General features: G+C 39.3%; 1 protein-coding gene across 7 annotated transcripts in view; it reads left to right on the top strand.

The window, feature by feature from the left end:
• The window catches only part of DYNC2H1 (dynein cytoplasmic 2 heavy chain 1), a 340,312-nt gene that overhangs the window by 200,356 nt on the left and 124,659 nt on the right, over positions 1 to 15,297 (top strand). For all 7 annotated transcript variants that reach the window (XM_053204186.1, XM_027051992.2, XM_053204184.1 and 4 more), the window contains 3 exons: positions 4,825 to 4,900; positions 9,838 to 10,046; positions 12,654 to 12,758. In XM_053204186.1, the coding sequence (XP_053060161.1) occupies positions 4,825 to 4,900; positions 9,838 to 10,046; positions 12,654 to 12,758 (390 nt within the window). The remainder of the gene's footprint in view (positions 1 to 4,824; positions 4,901 to 9,837; positions 10,047 to 12,653; positions 12,759 to 15,297) is intronic.

The raw sequence follows: 15,297 nt of genomic DNA, 5'->3' as shown, positions 1-15,297 counted from the left end.
AATCAGCCCTCAACAGGTACAAAAGGTTGAGATCATACCATGCATATTTTCAGATCACAACACTATGAAACTTGAAATCAACCCCAAGAAAAAGTTTGGAAAGCCTTTAAATACATAGAGGTTAAAGAACATTCCACTAAAGAATGAATGGGTTAACCAGGAAATTAAAGAAGAAATAAAAAAAAAAATACATAGAAGCAAATGAAAATGAAAAGATGACCATTCAAAACCTTTAGGATGCAGCAGAGGCATTCCTAAGAGAGAAATAATATTGCAATACAGGTCTTATACCTAACTTTAACACTTAAAGGGATTAGAAAAGGAGCAGCAGTTGAAGCCTAAAGCCAGCAGAAGAAGAGAAATAATAAAGACTAGAGCAGAAATAAATGATACAGGAACAAAAAACCCAGTAGAACAAATCAATGAAACTAAGAGGTGGTTCTTCAAAAGAATTAATAAAATTGATAAACTCCTAGCCAGACTTAATGAAAAGAGAAGAGAAAGGACCTAAATAAATAAAATCATGAGTGAAAGGGGAGAGATCACAACTAACACCAAAGAAATATAAACAGTTAGAATATTATGAAAAATATGCCAACAAACTGGAGAATCTGGAAAAAATGGATAAATTTCTAGAAACATTGAAAGTACCAAAACAGGAAGAAATAGAAAATTTGAACAGACCCATAACCAGCAAAGAAATTGAAACAGTAATCAAAAATCTTCCAACAAACAGGAGTGTAGGGCAGCAAGATGGCTTCCCAAGGGAATTCTACCAGACATTTAAAGAAGAATTCATAACTATTCCTCTCAAACTTTAAAAAAATAAATAGAAATGGAATGGAAACTTCCAAACTCATTCTGTGAGGCCAGCATTACCTTGATTCCAAAAACAGACAAAAACCCCACTAAAAAAGAGTTATAGGCCAATATCCCTGATTAACATGGATGCAGAAATTCCCAACAAAATACTAGCAAATCAAATTCAACAATACATTAAAAGAATTATTTACCATGATCAAGTGGGATTTATCCCTGGGCTGCAGGGCTAGTTCAGTATTCAGAAATAGATGAATATGATACACCACATTAATAAAAGAAAGTGTGCAAACCATATGTTCCTGTCAATAGATGCAGAAAAACATTTGACAAATTACAGCATCCATTCTTGATAAAAGAAACAAAACCCTCAACAAAGTAGGGATAGATGGGACCTAACCATATACGAAAGACCCACAGTTAATACTATCCTCAGTGGGGGAAAACTGAGAGCCTTTCCCCTATGGTCAGGAACAAGACAAGGATGTCCCCTCTCACGATTACTATTTAACACAGCACTGGAAGTCTCAGACTTAGCAATCAGACAGCAAAAAGAAATAAAAGGTAGCCAAGTCAGAAAGGAAGAAGTCAGATTTCCACTATTTACCAATGGCATGATACTCTATGTGGAAAACCTGAAAGATTCCACCAAAAAATTACTAGGACTAGTACATGAATTCAGCAAAGTTGCAGGATATAAAATCAACCTACAGAAATCTGTTGCAATTCTATACGCCAATAACAAAGCAACAAAAAGAAATGAAGGAATCAATTCCATTTGCAACTGCAGTTAGGTACCTAGAAATAAAGCTAAACAAAAAGGTAAAGATCTGTACCTGAAAAATATAGAAGGCTTATGAAAGAAATTGAAGAGGACACAAAGAAATGGAAAAACATTTCATGCTCATGGATTGGAAGAACAAACATTGTTAAAATGTCTATACTACTTAAAACAATTCACACATTTAATGCATTCCCCGTCAAAATGCCACCAGCATTGTTCACAGAGCTAGGACAAACCTAAAATTTGTATGGAACACAAAAGACCCCAAATAGCCAAAGCAGTCCTGAAAAAGAAAAACAGAACTGGAGGCATCACAATTCTGGGTTTCAAAGTATATTATAAAGCTGTAGTCAGACCGTATGGTACTGGCATGAAAATAGACACATAGATTGATGGAACAGAATAGAAAACCCAGAATGGACCCACAATTATATGGTCAACTGATTTTTGATGGAGCAGAAAAGAATAGCCACTGGAGGAAAGACAGTCTTTTCAAGAAGTGATGTTGGGAAAACTGGACCACTTCCTTCTACCACGTACAAAGAATAAATTCAAAATGGATGAAAGACCTAAATGTGATACAGGAAACCATCAAAATCTTCGAGAAGAACACAGGAAGCCACCTCTTGACCTTGGTCAGAGCAGCTTCTTACTAGAAATGTTGTTGGAGACAAGGGAAACATACTGATACTTCATCAGAATAAAAAGCTTCTGCACAGGAAAGGAAACAATCAACAAAACTAAAAGGCAACCTACAGAATTAGAGAAGATATTTCCAAATGACATATATGATAGTTATCCAAAAGCTATAAAGAACTTAGCAAACTCAACATACAAAATACAAAAAAAATAAAAATAAAAAAAATAACCCAGTTAAGAAATGGGTAGAATACATGAATAGACACTTTTCCAAAGAAGACATCCAGATGGCTAACAGACACATGAAAAGATGCTCAACATCACTCATCATCAGGAAAGTATAAATCAAAACCATGATGAGATACCACCTCACACCTGTCAGGTTGGCTAAAATTAACAACGCAAGAAACAACAGGTGTTGGCAAGGATGCACTGTTGGTAGGAATGCAAACTGGTGCAGCCACTCTGAACAGTATGGAGGTTCCTCAAAAAGTTAAAAATAGAACCACCCTAGAATCCAACAGTTGCACTCCTAGGTATTTATAGGTATTTACACAAAGGATACAGATACACTAATTCCAAGGGATAGATGCATACCAATGTTTATAGCAGCACTATCATTAATAGCCAAATTATAGAATGAGTCTAAGTGTCTACCAACTGATGAATGGATAAAGAAGATGTGGCATATGTATACAATGGAGTATTATTCAGCCATCAAAATGAACGAAATCTTGTCATCTGCAATGACATGGATGGAGCTAGAGTGTATGTTGCTAAATGAAATAAGTCAATCAGAGAAAGACAAATACCATATAATTTCACTCATGTGGAATTTAAGAAACAAATCAGATGAACATATATGAGGGGAAAAAGGAAAGGCAAGAAACCAGAAGAGATTCTTTTTTTAATTTTCAAAAGAGACTCTTATTTTCAAAAGAGACTCTTAACGACAGAGAATAAGCTGAGCATTGATGGAGGGAGGGAGGTGGGCAATGGACTGGATGAGTGATGGGCATTAAGGAGGACACTTGGGAGGAGCACTTGGTGTTGTGTGTAAGTGCTGAATCACTGAATTCTTCTGAAGCCAATATTGCACTGTATGTTAACTAATTAGAATTTAAATAAAAAGTTGAAAGAAAATATATTGTCACTGAAGTTTGTTATTGTTGACAGGCATGTAATCCTTACAGATCTCTGATTCTTACCTGTACTGAATCTTAGCGAGTGAGGTTTAAATCTCGTGTGTGTGTGTGTGTGTGTGTGTGTGTGTGTTTACAATATCTATAATTTTAAAAAAGTATCCAAATGTTAGTGACCCCCAAATTTATGTATCCAGCTCAGACCCGTTCTCTAAGCCCTAGGTTTTTGTGTCCAACTCTTTATATGTGCCAGTTTGTTTCAGAAATTACTGAAAACCCCTGTGTTCTGGGTGTGAGCCTTAGAGCACAGACTTCTCCAGAGCATGGGTTTTTTCTCTTTGCTTCAGTGGTAGATTCTCACCGACCAGACAGTGCCTGGTGTGCAGCAGGCCCTCAGTAGCTTCCAGTAGCTTCTCCTCTCTCATTTTACACAAATTCTCTAACTTTATTGTCCTGAGTGTCCATGTACTTACTCCTTCCTGTGTGTTCTACTCCCCGCTCCCCACCAAGGCGGCGGTGCCTTAACTCCTGGATGAGCTCAGACCTCTTTCTTGTGCAGACCATGTATGACTCTTTGCATCAAGCACGTTGTAGTTGTAGCCTGTAGTTGGAGGTGTGTTTGAGTGGTGGATTGTGCCCACCCACTTTTCCCCCTTGCCCACATTTTACTGACAGCCACCTGAGGGCAGAGATTATGTTTTGGTTCATTCTTTCATTCCCAGTGCTTTACATATAACATGCATTTTGTACATATTGTTTTGAATGATTAATGGATGAAATTTGTTTTGATATTCCTAAATACTATTAAAGTCTAAATAGATTTTAGTTTCAATGCATTACATTAAACTAAATTAGTTAGAGTGATTGGAAGTACCATCAGAATTTTTTTTACTTTTTTCATATTTTTATAAAACCTAGAGCTCTATGAATGTTCTTTTTATATAAGCATTGTAGCTTTTAGCTGCAAGTTTATAATTTAGTTCCAACATGAATGCTTCATGGGTGAAATGTACAGGAAATAATGCTTTATTTTTGGGCCTTTAAAAAATTTTTGTAACATTTCTTTTCTCATGTTTATTGACAAAACCCACAAGTCTGAAAGATAAAATTATAGAAAATATCTCACTGAATACACTGTACTTAGACTCCAAAATTTACTATACCAATTTGTTCCCTCTGTGACTGAATTGCCACAATACTTAAATGATAAAAACTATTCTAGTATTAAAAGTCCTTGGCATGCTGTGATGTCAGTAAATTTCTTTTAAAAAATTACTGTTACTTTAGAGTTATTGTTTTTATTAAAAAGTTTTGGGAGTTTTCCTTTTATTTCATTAGCATATTTTGAACATTCTTAAGATTATAAAGTCGATGATGCCTACATGTGTATCTTTGAACACTGTTTGTAGGTCTTTAATATTTGTAAATTTGTTTTGATAGGGTTGGACCAAGTTTTATGAGTTTTCTTTATCAGATCTTCGGGCTGGATACAGCATTATTGACAGGCTCTTTGATGGTAAGTTCTAGTGATAACTGTCCTCTCTGATATTAATGGGAAAATTTTTTTGAGGTCTTACTAGCAGTGTGGTTTTTTCAAAATTGACTTCCTATCATGAAACTTGTTTTTGCTTTTCATTTTGTGTTTTATGTCCTGGCTGCTGTGCTTATGTTAGTGGCTAGTTCTCTATCTGTGATGGTCATTAGTTTTACATGCCATAGTTTTCTGATCTTTCTGTAGCTCTCAGGAAGCCAAAACCTGGAGAGACGTTGTCTTCACTTTGTGGCCTTCCTAGGTTTCAGGCTTAGGAAGAATTGTTCAGCTCTCCGGAACTGTGAAATCGGGGACTATGCTAGACTAACGTCTAACGTCAGTACTACACATCTGTAGAATCTAAACTTATGGTTAAGTAGGAGTTAAGGATCAAGGTGCAAATAATAGACTGTAATAGATAAGACCACGTGATGTGATCAGTTGAGGCCATCCTGCCCTCTGCCCTCTGATGTGTATTGTGCAGGGGTGCAGGGGCACGGCAGGGGACGCGAGGGTTTAGAGCAGGGATGGATTGGAGGAGAGAATATATTCATAGGGATCTCAAACTTAAAAATGCCCCTGGAGCCCCACCAAGCCCTTCCCTGAATCCCCCGTTTCAGTAAACACCACCACCAGTCGTGTATTTGTTCAGGGTCAGAACCTGTGAACCACCTGGGTTCTTTTTCTCATCCTTAAATGTCCAGTGTCTGGGCAATTTCTGTCCCTTCCATGTCCAAACCGGATCCTGATTCTGCTCACTGACTCAGCCTCCTCAGTGCTTGCTGGTCCGAGAAGAGCTGCTTACGCAGGCTTCTTTGTGATCAGCACTCTCTGAAACATTCGCCACGCGTAAACCAAGTGTTGAGAAAAGTAAAATGAGGTACGTCGTCCCTGTTTAAAACCTGCAGCCACCTTAGTCCTTTCTTTTCCTCTGACAGGCCAGGCCTGTTCTCCCTGAAGTTCTCGGTGGGTGCTCTTCTGAAGTGCCTCTGTCCCAGACCTGTATGTGATCCCTTCGTTCACATCTCCACTTCGGGGCTCTTCTTCAGAAAAGCTTTGCGTTACCACCAAATCTAAGTCATTGTAAAAGCTCTTCTCTACCCACTTGTTCTGTTGTGTTGTTGGAGCATGTCAGTGCGACCTTGTTCATCTGTCCCCACTAGAGCACCATCTACCTTAAAGCAAAGTTTTTGGCTGTATGTCCTTAATGCCTGTAGCAGGACCCAGGGTAGACACTCCGTTATTGTTAGTTGAATTAATATCAGACACCAGAAATTATTCTGTAGCGTATCTTTGGCAGAATGATAGGGATGGACATCTAGTATGTAGCCAAGTCCCAGTTTAATTTATATGTTTATGACATTAAAGTTTTAAATGATATATGTACAAAAAGTACTTATAAGATCATATCTCAGTGAAATTTCCAGAAAATGAGCAGACTGACGTAGCCAGCACCTTAATCAAGAAATAACATCACCAGTAATTCTGATTCCACTCTATCTCATGCTGCCTTACGGTCATGACCATCCCCAACCCTCACCGCCACCCCCACTGCCCTGTCCCTCCGCTCCTGTGGTAAACACCAGGCATCTCCTAACTATATACAGCAATTTTGCCTGTGTTCGTACAGCTGGGATCGTATGTCACGTACTGCTTAGTCCTTAGGTTCTTTCAGTTCACGTTGTCTTGAGAGATTCGTCTGTATGGTTACATGCAGGTACAAGTCATTTATTATCAGTGCAATGTAGTGTGTCATTCTTTGATCATGTGACTTCTGTCAGTGGACATGTGGGTCCTGTGGGGTGGTGGTGATCTCGCTGCTACCTTCAGTAACAATTTGGATATGTTTGTGTTGAGTCTGTATGTAGGGGTAGGTGGGACATTCGTTTGTTCACCATTAGTGAATGCCAAATAATATTCTAAGTGAGTTTTTCTGCGTGGTACAGATTTCTCAATTACACGTGGTAAAAGTGTATATGAACTTAAAATTTAGTAAATGGGCATATATTGAATCTTTGTAATTAACCCCAGTTCAACAGAGTGTTACCAACCTTCCAGAAGGGCCTCCCCTGCTCCTTGATACACATGACCCCACAGTGCCCTAGTGCATGCCAAGGGTAGCCACTTTTCTGACTCTTCGAGTGATCGTTTTCAGTATTAATACAGTATGTACTAAGGCTTTAGCTTGCATTGAAACTTGGTCATTTTTCTTTTTCTTTGTATTTTCAAGTTTTTCTTTAAAATTTTTAATGTTTATTTATTTTTGAGAGTGAAAGAGACAGAGTGTGAACGGGGTAGGGACAGAGAGAGGGAGACACAAAATCTGAACCAGGCTCCAGGCTCCCAGCTGTCAGCATAAAACCCGACATGGGGTTTGAACCCACAAACTGTGAGATCATGACCTGAGCTGAAGTCGGAAGCTTAACTGACTGAGCCACCCAGGTGCCCCTCAAATGTTTCTCTAAATTCCTTTTAGTTAGGGGCACCTGGGTGGCTCAGTTGGTTAAGCCTCTGACTTGGTTTCAGCTCAGGTTATGATCTCATGATTCATGAGATAAAGTCCTACGCCAGGCTCTGTGGTGACAGCATGGAGCCTTCTTGGGATTCTCCCTTTCTCTCTGCTCCCCCCTGGCTTGTGTTTACTCATTCTCACTCCTTCGCTTGCTCGCTCGCACTCTGTCTCTCTCTCTAAAATAAATAAACTTTAAAAATAAATAAATTCCAGTTAATATGCACTGTAGTGTTGGTTTCAGGAACTTAATTTAGTGATTCATCACTTACACACAATGCCCAGTGCTCATCACAGGTGCTGTCCTTAGTCCCCATCACTCATCTAGCCCATCCCCCACCCTCTTTCCTCCATCGACCCTCAGTTTGTTCTCTGTCGTTAAGAGTCTCTTGTGGTTTTTTCCCCTCCTCTTTTTATTCCCACACTTCCCGTAAGTTCATCTGTTTTGTTTCTTAAATTCCACATATGAATGAAATCATACGATATTTGTCTTTCTCTAATTGTGCTTAGCATAATACATTCTAGTTCCATCCATGTCCTTGCAAATGGCAAAATTTCATTCTTTTTGATGGCTGAGGAATATTCCATTGCATACATACACCACATCTTCTCTATCCATTCATTAGTCAGTGGACACTTGGGCTATTTCCATAATTTTTCAAAATGCTTTAAACTTTATTTTTATAGTATCACTATGAGATCATTATTAGTGCCCTTTGAGGATGAGGATACCAAAGCAAGGAGTTTGAATGATTTGTCATTATGTTTGACACTTGTGATGGAATTAATTAATAGCCTCACATTATTTTTTACACATATCACACCATTGAGTTGTTGTGAATAAGAGGCCCGTGCTTTAAAGTGATAGTGCATCTCATGGTAAAAATCTAACTGTATAATCTTAGGATTCTAGAATTTCTTCGCATGTACACAATTAAGTACAAAAAAGAGAAAAAGCTCTAATTATATGGGTGAGAAATTATGTAGCTCATAAGACCCGGGCCACATGTATAATCTTGATGCCTGAGTTTCCTGATCTGTAAACTAGGGTGATAGCAGTCGCATGTCCATTGATTCAATTTTTGAGAAGGTTGAATGAGAAAAGCCCCACGAAGCATTTGATATTTAGTACATTGACTATATTGAGTAAGTTAGCAGTAATTGACTGTTTTTGCTATTGCTATGATTTCAGTTCTGGTTTTTTAATCTTAAACAAAACTCACCTTGAGAACAGTGGGTGTAAGACACATAAGGTCTTAAAAGTTATATAAAATATATTTTACATAATAGCTAGTTGTATTTTATAGATTGAAGGTTCATTAATGTTTCTCTGTGCCCTGGTGGCCTACCTATGCATGAATGGCTTTTCCATTACTAATCTATTACTTAGTAAACAGCAAGGTAGCACTAGAAAATGGAGTCCTGGTGAAGTCCCTTGTTATAGCTGTTTGGCCACTGTTGATCATAAGATGTAGGCAGGAAGCAACTTTAATCAGTCTTCCATGCTGCAGACGCCCTGTCCGGCAGGAGGCCACCTCGATCACCTGTGCGCTGTGGCCTGAAATAGCACAGAGATCTTTGTGCGATCTCGGACTTTATAGTAATCAAATGCAACTAGACCAGCCCTGCTAGTAGTGAGGGGAACCAGCTACTATAAATGTAATGGTTTCCTATAGTTACTGCGGACGTGAGGTTTAATTCTTACATTTTAAAATTACCACTGAACTGTGGTTAAGAGAATGCTTTGTCGCAAAATGAAATAATGACTTGAGAGTCTCGTGTTGTTTTATACTACATTTCTTTACTAGAATAGGAAATGGACAGTTGACTGTTAAAATCAGGACATTTAGAAGATTACAATATGTGAAGTGATTTTTTCAAGTTTCCTTATTCAGATTTTTTTTTATGAACTGAGATTTTCATCGTTATATAAAAATAGGCTTTGGATATATTCTAAATAGGACTTTCCCATCTGAGGAGGCAGTGCTGTGTGGTCGATAAGAGTACAGCTTTGGGTCCAGATCTTTGGGACTGCGTGACTTTCTGATTTTGGTCACTCAGCCTCTATTCCTCAATTTATTCATCAGTATAATTAGATCTTTTTAATATTTCTATGTTATGAGGCTTAAGTGACGTTTGGGGAATTTTACTTGATTAAATAATCTCAATACATACTACCCGTTCTATGATTATATTAATATTAATTATTATTAAGAATTTATTAATGAGCTTTACATTCATATTAGTGAGATTGTAAGGAATGATTTAACTTGGTTAAATGTATATTGTCATATCCTATAAATATAACTGGAGCCAAGAATTTAGTTAATATCTCAGAATAATTTAGAATATTTTTAGAATATTTCTAATATGTTAGAAATAAAGCTAATAAAAGTTTGCTTTAAAATTCTAGGTACCAAAGATGTTCAGTGGGAATTTTTACACGGTTTACTTGAAAATGCTATTTATGGCGGACGCATAGATAACTATTTTGACCTTAGAGTTCTTCAGTCATACCTGAAACAGTTTTTTAATTCTTCAATAATTGATGTTTCAAACCAAAGGAACAAGAAAAGTGTTTTTCCATATTCCGTATCTCTCCCCAAATCCTGCAGCATTCTGGTAGGTAAAATTCATCGTGTGTAATCTATTCCCAAATACCTGAATCCTTTTCTTAAATTGTTGAATACATACATGTTTATTTTCAAATGCACAAGTAATTCCCTTTCACAAGTATGGATTATTGTTATGCACTGTGCGGCCTATTTCTGGTGTCTTACACACTTGTGAATACTTACAGGAGATTGATGATAACCGGATGCAGTGTGTAGGGAAATCTTGGAGGGAGTGGCCAAGGGAAATGTTACAAATGTAAGAGCACTGTGAAGATCCACGAGGAGAGGGTCCACGAGTTCCCAGTGGGCACAGGGAAACTGAAAGAAGTCCAACACTCTTCAACAAATCTGTCTTCATTTGCTGGCTTATAAGTTTAAATCAGCTCTAACCATATGAGGGTTACACTCTTGGTGGCTCTGGTAGTAACGTTGTCGTTGAGGGGTATTTACTTTAGCCAGCTGGAGCTTTCCACCTTGAGTCATCCCATAAAAGCCGGTAGGATGAAGTCCTCTTTTCCACAAAGTAGCGCAAAATGTGGCCCGAAGATGTCAAGTCTCATTTATGTGGCCTCAAACTTAATCTTGGCTTAAAGTCCAAATAATGTCCTAGAACATTAAAATCATTTATCTCTTCATGAATTACAGGGATACATATTCAGTTGTATACTTCTCTCGGAATTATGCATTTTTTTTGTCATCTAAGTATTTTTCAAGAAGATTCTTTTGTTTCAGTGACATAATTGTCAAAAGTAAAAGTTTCGAAATCAATATTGAATATATTACCAAATGTCTTACCTGTTAAGTATCCCGTCTGTTTTGTTTTCCAGTATCTTTCACTCATTTAGTCATGTATTCAGTACATGACTAAGCGCCCCCAAATATCCGTGCGCCTGCCGGTGGCCCTGTTCCAGACCGTGTGGGCACCGGGGCATCTGTGGGGCTGACCTCCTAGCGAGAGGGCCTCACCCAGCAAATAGAGGCGTCACATGGCTATTCATGGCGCGCTCATTTCACACAGTGCACTGACTGGTCTCCCCTCTCTATTTGAGGTTTAAACTGAAAAGTAAAAGCCCCACAGAAAGTGCACATCATTAATGTCCTCGGCAGTGAATTTTATACGCTGAGCATGTGAGTGTAACCAGTACTGGGATCCGGAAACAGAACGTGACCAGCTCCCCACATGTCCTCCTCCTGCCCCCTGTCATTGCCGCGTCCCCCTCACAGATGAGGCCCTTCTAATACCGACGTTAGTTTCACCTGTTTTTGAGCTTTGCGTAAATGTTCTCATGGGGTGTATATCCTTTTGCCTCGAAGTGCGGAGAAATCCGTGTGGACGTGCAGCTGCGTGTTACGGAAGAAACGTGTCGGTGTACAGTTGTCGGGGAGAGCAGACGTAGCCAGTAGAGATGAGAGAGGTTGACAGCCATTTTGAAATGAACAAAGGGAAGTGATAGACAAAAGTTGCTCTGTATTTATAGGATGATTTGTGAGAATCAGTGTTTGGCTTTCTGTCTAGTAGAGTCCTACAGAAGGAGGAAGCCAGAGCTTCCCGGGCGGGTGACGACACCTGCGTGTGCCCTACACTGCACACGCATATACAAGCCTGCCCTGGGTGCTCCTGTACGCACGTGCTTACACCCCTCTATGTATTGGGATTCAACAGTTTGACGAAGTTAACCAGGGTTCGCTTACAGATAGGATGGGAAAGATTTCCAAAAAAAAAAAAAAAAAAGCATGCCTTTCCAAAATTTGACAGGTTTGCAGGCCCTGGGCTTCCTGGAGTTCAACTGTTGCCCTGGAAATAGTTGTCAGACAGCCCCCAAGGATGGGAAAGAATGCTGGAGTCTCTTTAACAGCTGTTCCTCCTAGTTCAGCAAGAATGGTGTAGACGCACACGCAGTGTCCCCTTGAAAATAATTCGTTCTTCCTGACAGCAAGCAAACAAAACAGGTCTTACCTTGAGCCAAACCGAATAAATTCTCCCTCTTGGTCCACACTTAGGTTTCTCATCTAGAGTTTTGACTCTAACTGTGCTTGGTAAATTGAGCCTTTGCAATGCTGACAGTAATTTGGGGTGAAATGAGAGGATTATCAGTGCATTTCATTACACTTCACCAGCGGACTGAGGACTGACTGGGTAATGGCTTTATGGAAAGTGTTTACAGAGAGCTTTTTGCTTTCCAGAGTAAGTGTATGGAGGTTTCTGGGGTGTCAGGAATATTTATCTTAGGGTAAGCGGAGCTGCGCTCTGCACATCGGTCGTGGGTCGGATGCATGGTAAGTAATCACGGGGCTTTCCTGGAAACATGTTATGTGACATCTGACACAGTAGCCACAGCCACTCAGGTAGTTCGGTTTAATAAGTGCAGGGTCCCTTTGAATGTGCGGAGTTGAACGTAAAAAATCCAGTATCACATAAGCTAGGGATGAACAAGTGGTAATGAGCATATTTTCTGAAGATGACTAAGTGAGTGTTACCCAGACTGAAAGGGAGATTGACCTGGAAAGCGTAATCATGTGAATAACCGATACTTCAGTACTTGCCAGTATCTGATTTCAGTGGTTGTAAGTTCAGTGCTTACCGAAAAGCTGGTTTCCACTTGTTCACATTTAGGACTACCGTGCTCTCATCGAAAAGCTGCCGGAGGACGACAAGCCTAGTTTCTTCGGTCTTCCTGCCAACATTGCTCGCTCGGCCCAGCGCATGATCAGTTCTCAGGTAACCTAGGACAAGGGGTGCTGGAGGGAAATGTCGCTCGGGAGCCTGAGAGCAACAGCACGAGACTTGCTTTAATCTACAGACCCCACCAGCTCATACTGAAAATTTTTATTTTATTTAGCACAGTACATTCCGGTCCCACCCTAAATAAATTTTAAAGGAGCCAAATGGCTCTATATTAAGAGATTTGTTAAAATCAGTAAAATAACACACTGAACACTATTGCCTCATCCAAAATACATGTATTTTACCTCTTGTGATTATTTTTTTTAAGTTTTTAAATGTCAATTCCCGAATTTTTAACCATACAGTGTAGTATTAGTTTCAGATGTACAATGTTGTGACTGAACACTTGCACACATCACCTGGTGTGCGTCACCACAAGTACCCTCCTTCATCCCCATCCCCCACCCACCTCCCCGCTGGTGACCAGCAGTGTGATCTCTAGAGTGAGGAGTCTGCTTCTTGTTGCCCTCTCTCTTTTCCTTTTGTTCACTTGTTTTATTTATTAGATTCCACACATGAGTGAGATCCTATGAGATTTGTCTTTCTCTGACTAGTTCACTTAGCGTAACACACTCTGGTTCCATCCACGTCGTTGCAAATGGCAAGATTTCATTCTTTTTGATGGCTGAGTAATATTCCTCTGTGTGTGTGTGTGTGTGTGTGTGTGTGTGTGTGTGTACGTGTGTGTGTACACACCACATCTCCTTTATCCATTCATCAGTCGAGGAACAGTTGGGCTCTCTCCGTATTTTGGCTGTTGTCGATAGTGCTGCTGTAAACATCTTCTTTGCACCTTTCTATGTAAGATAAACCTTTTTAAACAGAACAGGATACTGCAGAAGAGTCAAAACTTCCTTAATTATTAGAAAATGTATTGGCCATCCTTACTGTGTGTGTCAAGAATTCAAAAGATTGAAATAATTTCTTTGGAAAATGACTAAAGAGTATTTTTCAGTGTCTGTTATTTTACCTGGCATGCCTTTCATTTAACATCCAACATTGCATTTTTAAGCCATCTTTTGGCATTTTACGATTTTTTTGTTTAGGTCAGTGTTGGCGTTTCCTTTTTAAGAAAGAAAAAATGAGGAAATGGAATGAATAAGCAGCTTGCAAGTTAACAGGATGCTAATGACATGTTTTCCTGGTCTTCTCAATGCCAGCCAGGTGTGATTGCTTGAGGCCGTGCATCACAGGATCGCCTAGTGTGCTTTACACGGGATGTTTCAGTCAGAGGCTCCTCCCAGATTTAATAGTGGAAGCATGAATCACGTAGGCATTGTATAAGAATCATGATCTAGGAATAAAGGAGAAAATTAGGATGTTTTGAGGAAATGAAGGCTAGTTCTGGTCCTAAGACATTAGGAGCAAGGAGAAAAATAGATTGGAAAACTGGTTTGTAGAATCCCTTTTGTCTCAGAACAGTTAGTTTTCCTAAAATGATGTCCTGTACTGTGTGCACTCCTGACATCATATTACTAAGCAGTGTCAGTCAATAGCTTTACTTAGGTCTTTTTTAAATCGTGATTTTTGTATTCTCCCACGTAGTGTCGTTTAGGTCCTTGTTAATACACGTTTATCATGACGATGGTAGTGGTGGTGATAGTTTCGTACTTACCTGCCTTCCGAATTTGGCTTTGCTAAGCACTTTACGTGCATTACCTCATTTAACTCTGAAAACAATACTGTGATATGAGGGTCATTATTGAACTCACTTTACAGTTGAGAAGATCGAGGCCACAGGAGATTATTTTTCCCAAGATCACACTCTTAGTAGGTGAACAAACCGGGTCAGTGAGCATGAGTTCACGTGTACACGGCCCAGCCTGCCCCCACGGCGGTTCCAGCCCTCTTCCATCATGAGAGTCCATACTTCTCTCCACAGAGGTTTCCTGTTTCGCACCGCCTCCTTTTCGTGGGGGAGAAAAACCCTTTTGCTAGGTAAACGTCTTTGGTAAAATAGTCTTTTTTGCATTTTGTCACCTGTTGACCTAGGAACTCAGGTCATATCTTAATCACAAACATGTTGTTTTAATAAACTTTATGAATGGGAAGTCTGGAAGATAAGTGAATAAATTAATGAAATATTTGAAAAGTTAAGAAAATCTCAAGTATCTTGACATTAAAATGTAATGCAGTTTAAATCAACTGCCTGTGGAGTATTATCCGGCATCTGTATTCTCAGGAATCCTTCAGAGCTTAGAAATTGCTTTATAGCTAGACTTAAGAGTCTTTAGCGCAAGCAACAGTTTTTACAGAAATAATTCTCTAATTCACTGCGTCATGAAAGATGTACCACTTCCTCATTGTGATTCAAAAGTGCCATCGTGATTTTATAGTGAATATTCATTACAAGACTAAGTAGAATTTGTGTCCATTGTTGATCTAAATACCATGGTACCTGCGTATCTTAAACTCATGGTGATACCTTAAACTCGTAGAGGATGAGGCTGTGTAGAAGAGGGGCCATCGTGACTCCTGCCCACGTAGTGTGTGCAGTGGGACAGCATCTGGCACTGAGGCTGGTGGAGATCAG

The sequence above is a fragment of the Acinonyx jubatus genome, chromosome D1 (genome assembly GCF_027475565.1).
Source record: "Acinonyx jubatus isolate Ajub_Pintada_27869175 chromosome D1, VMU_Ajub_asm_v1.0, whole genome shotgun sequence".
In the NCBI taxonomy this organism is placed as follows: domain Eukaryota; kingdom Metazoa; phylum Chordata; class Mammalia; order Carnivora; family Felidae; genus Acinonyx; species Acinonyx jubatus.
This window is presented reverse-complemented; position numbering and strand designations above follow the sequence as displayed.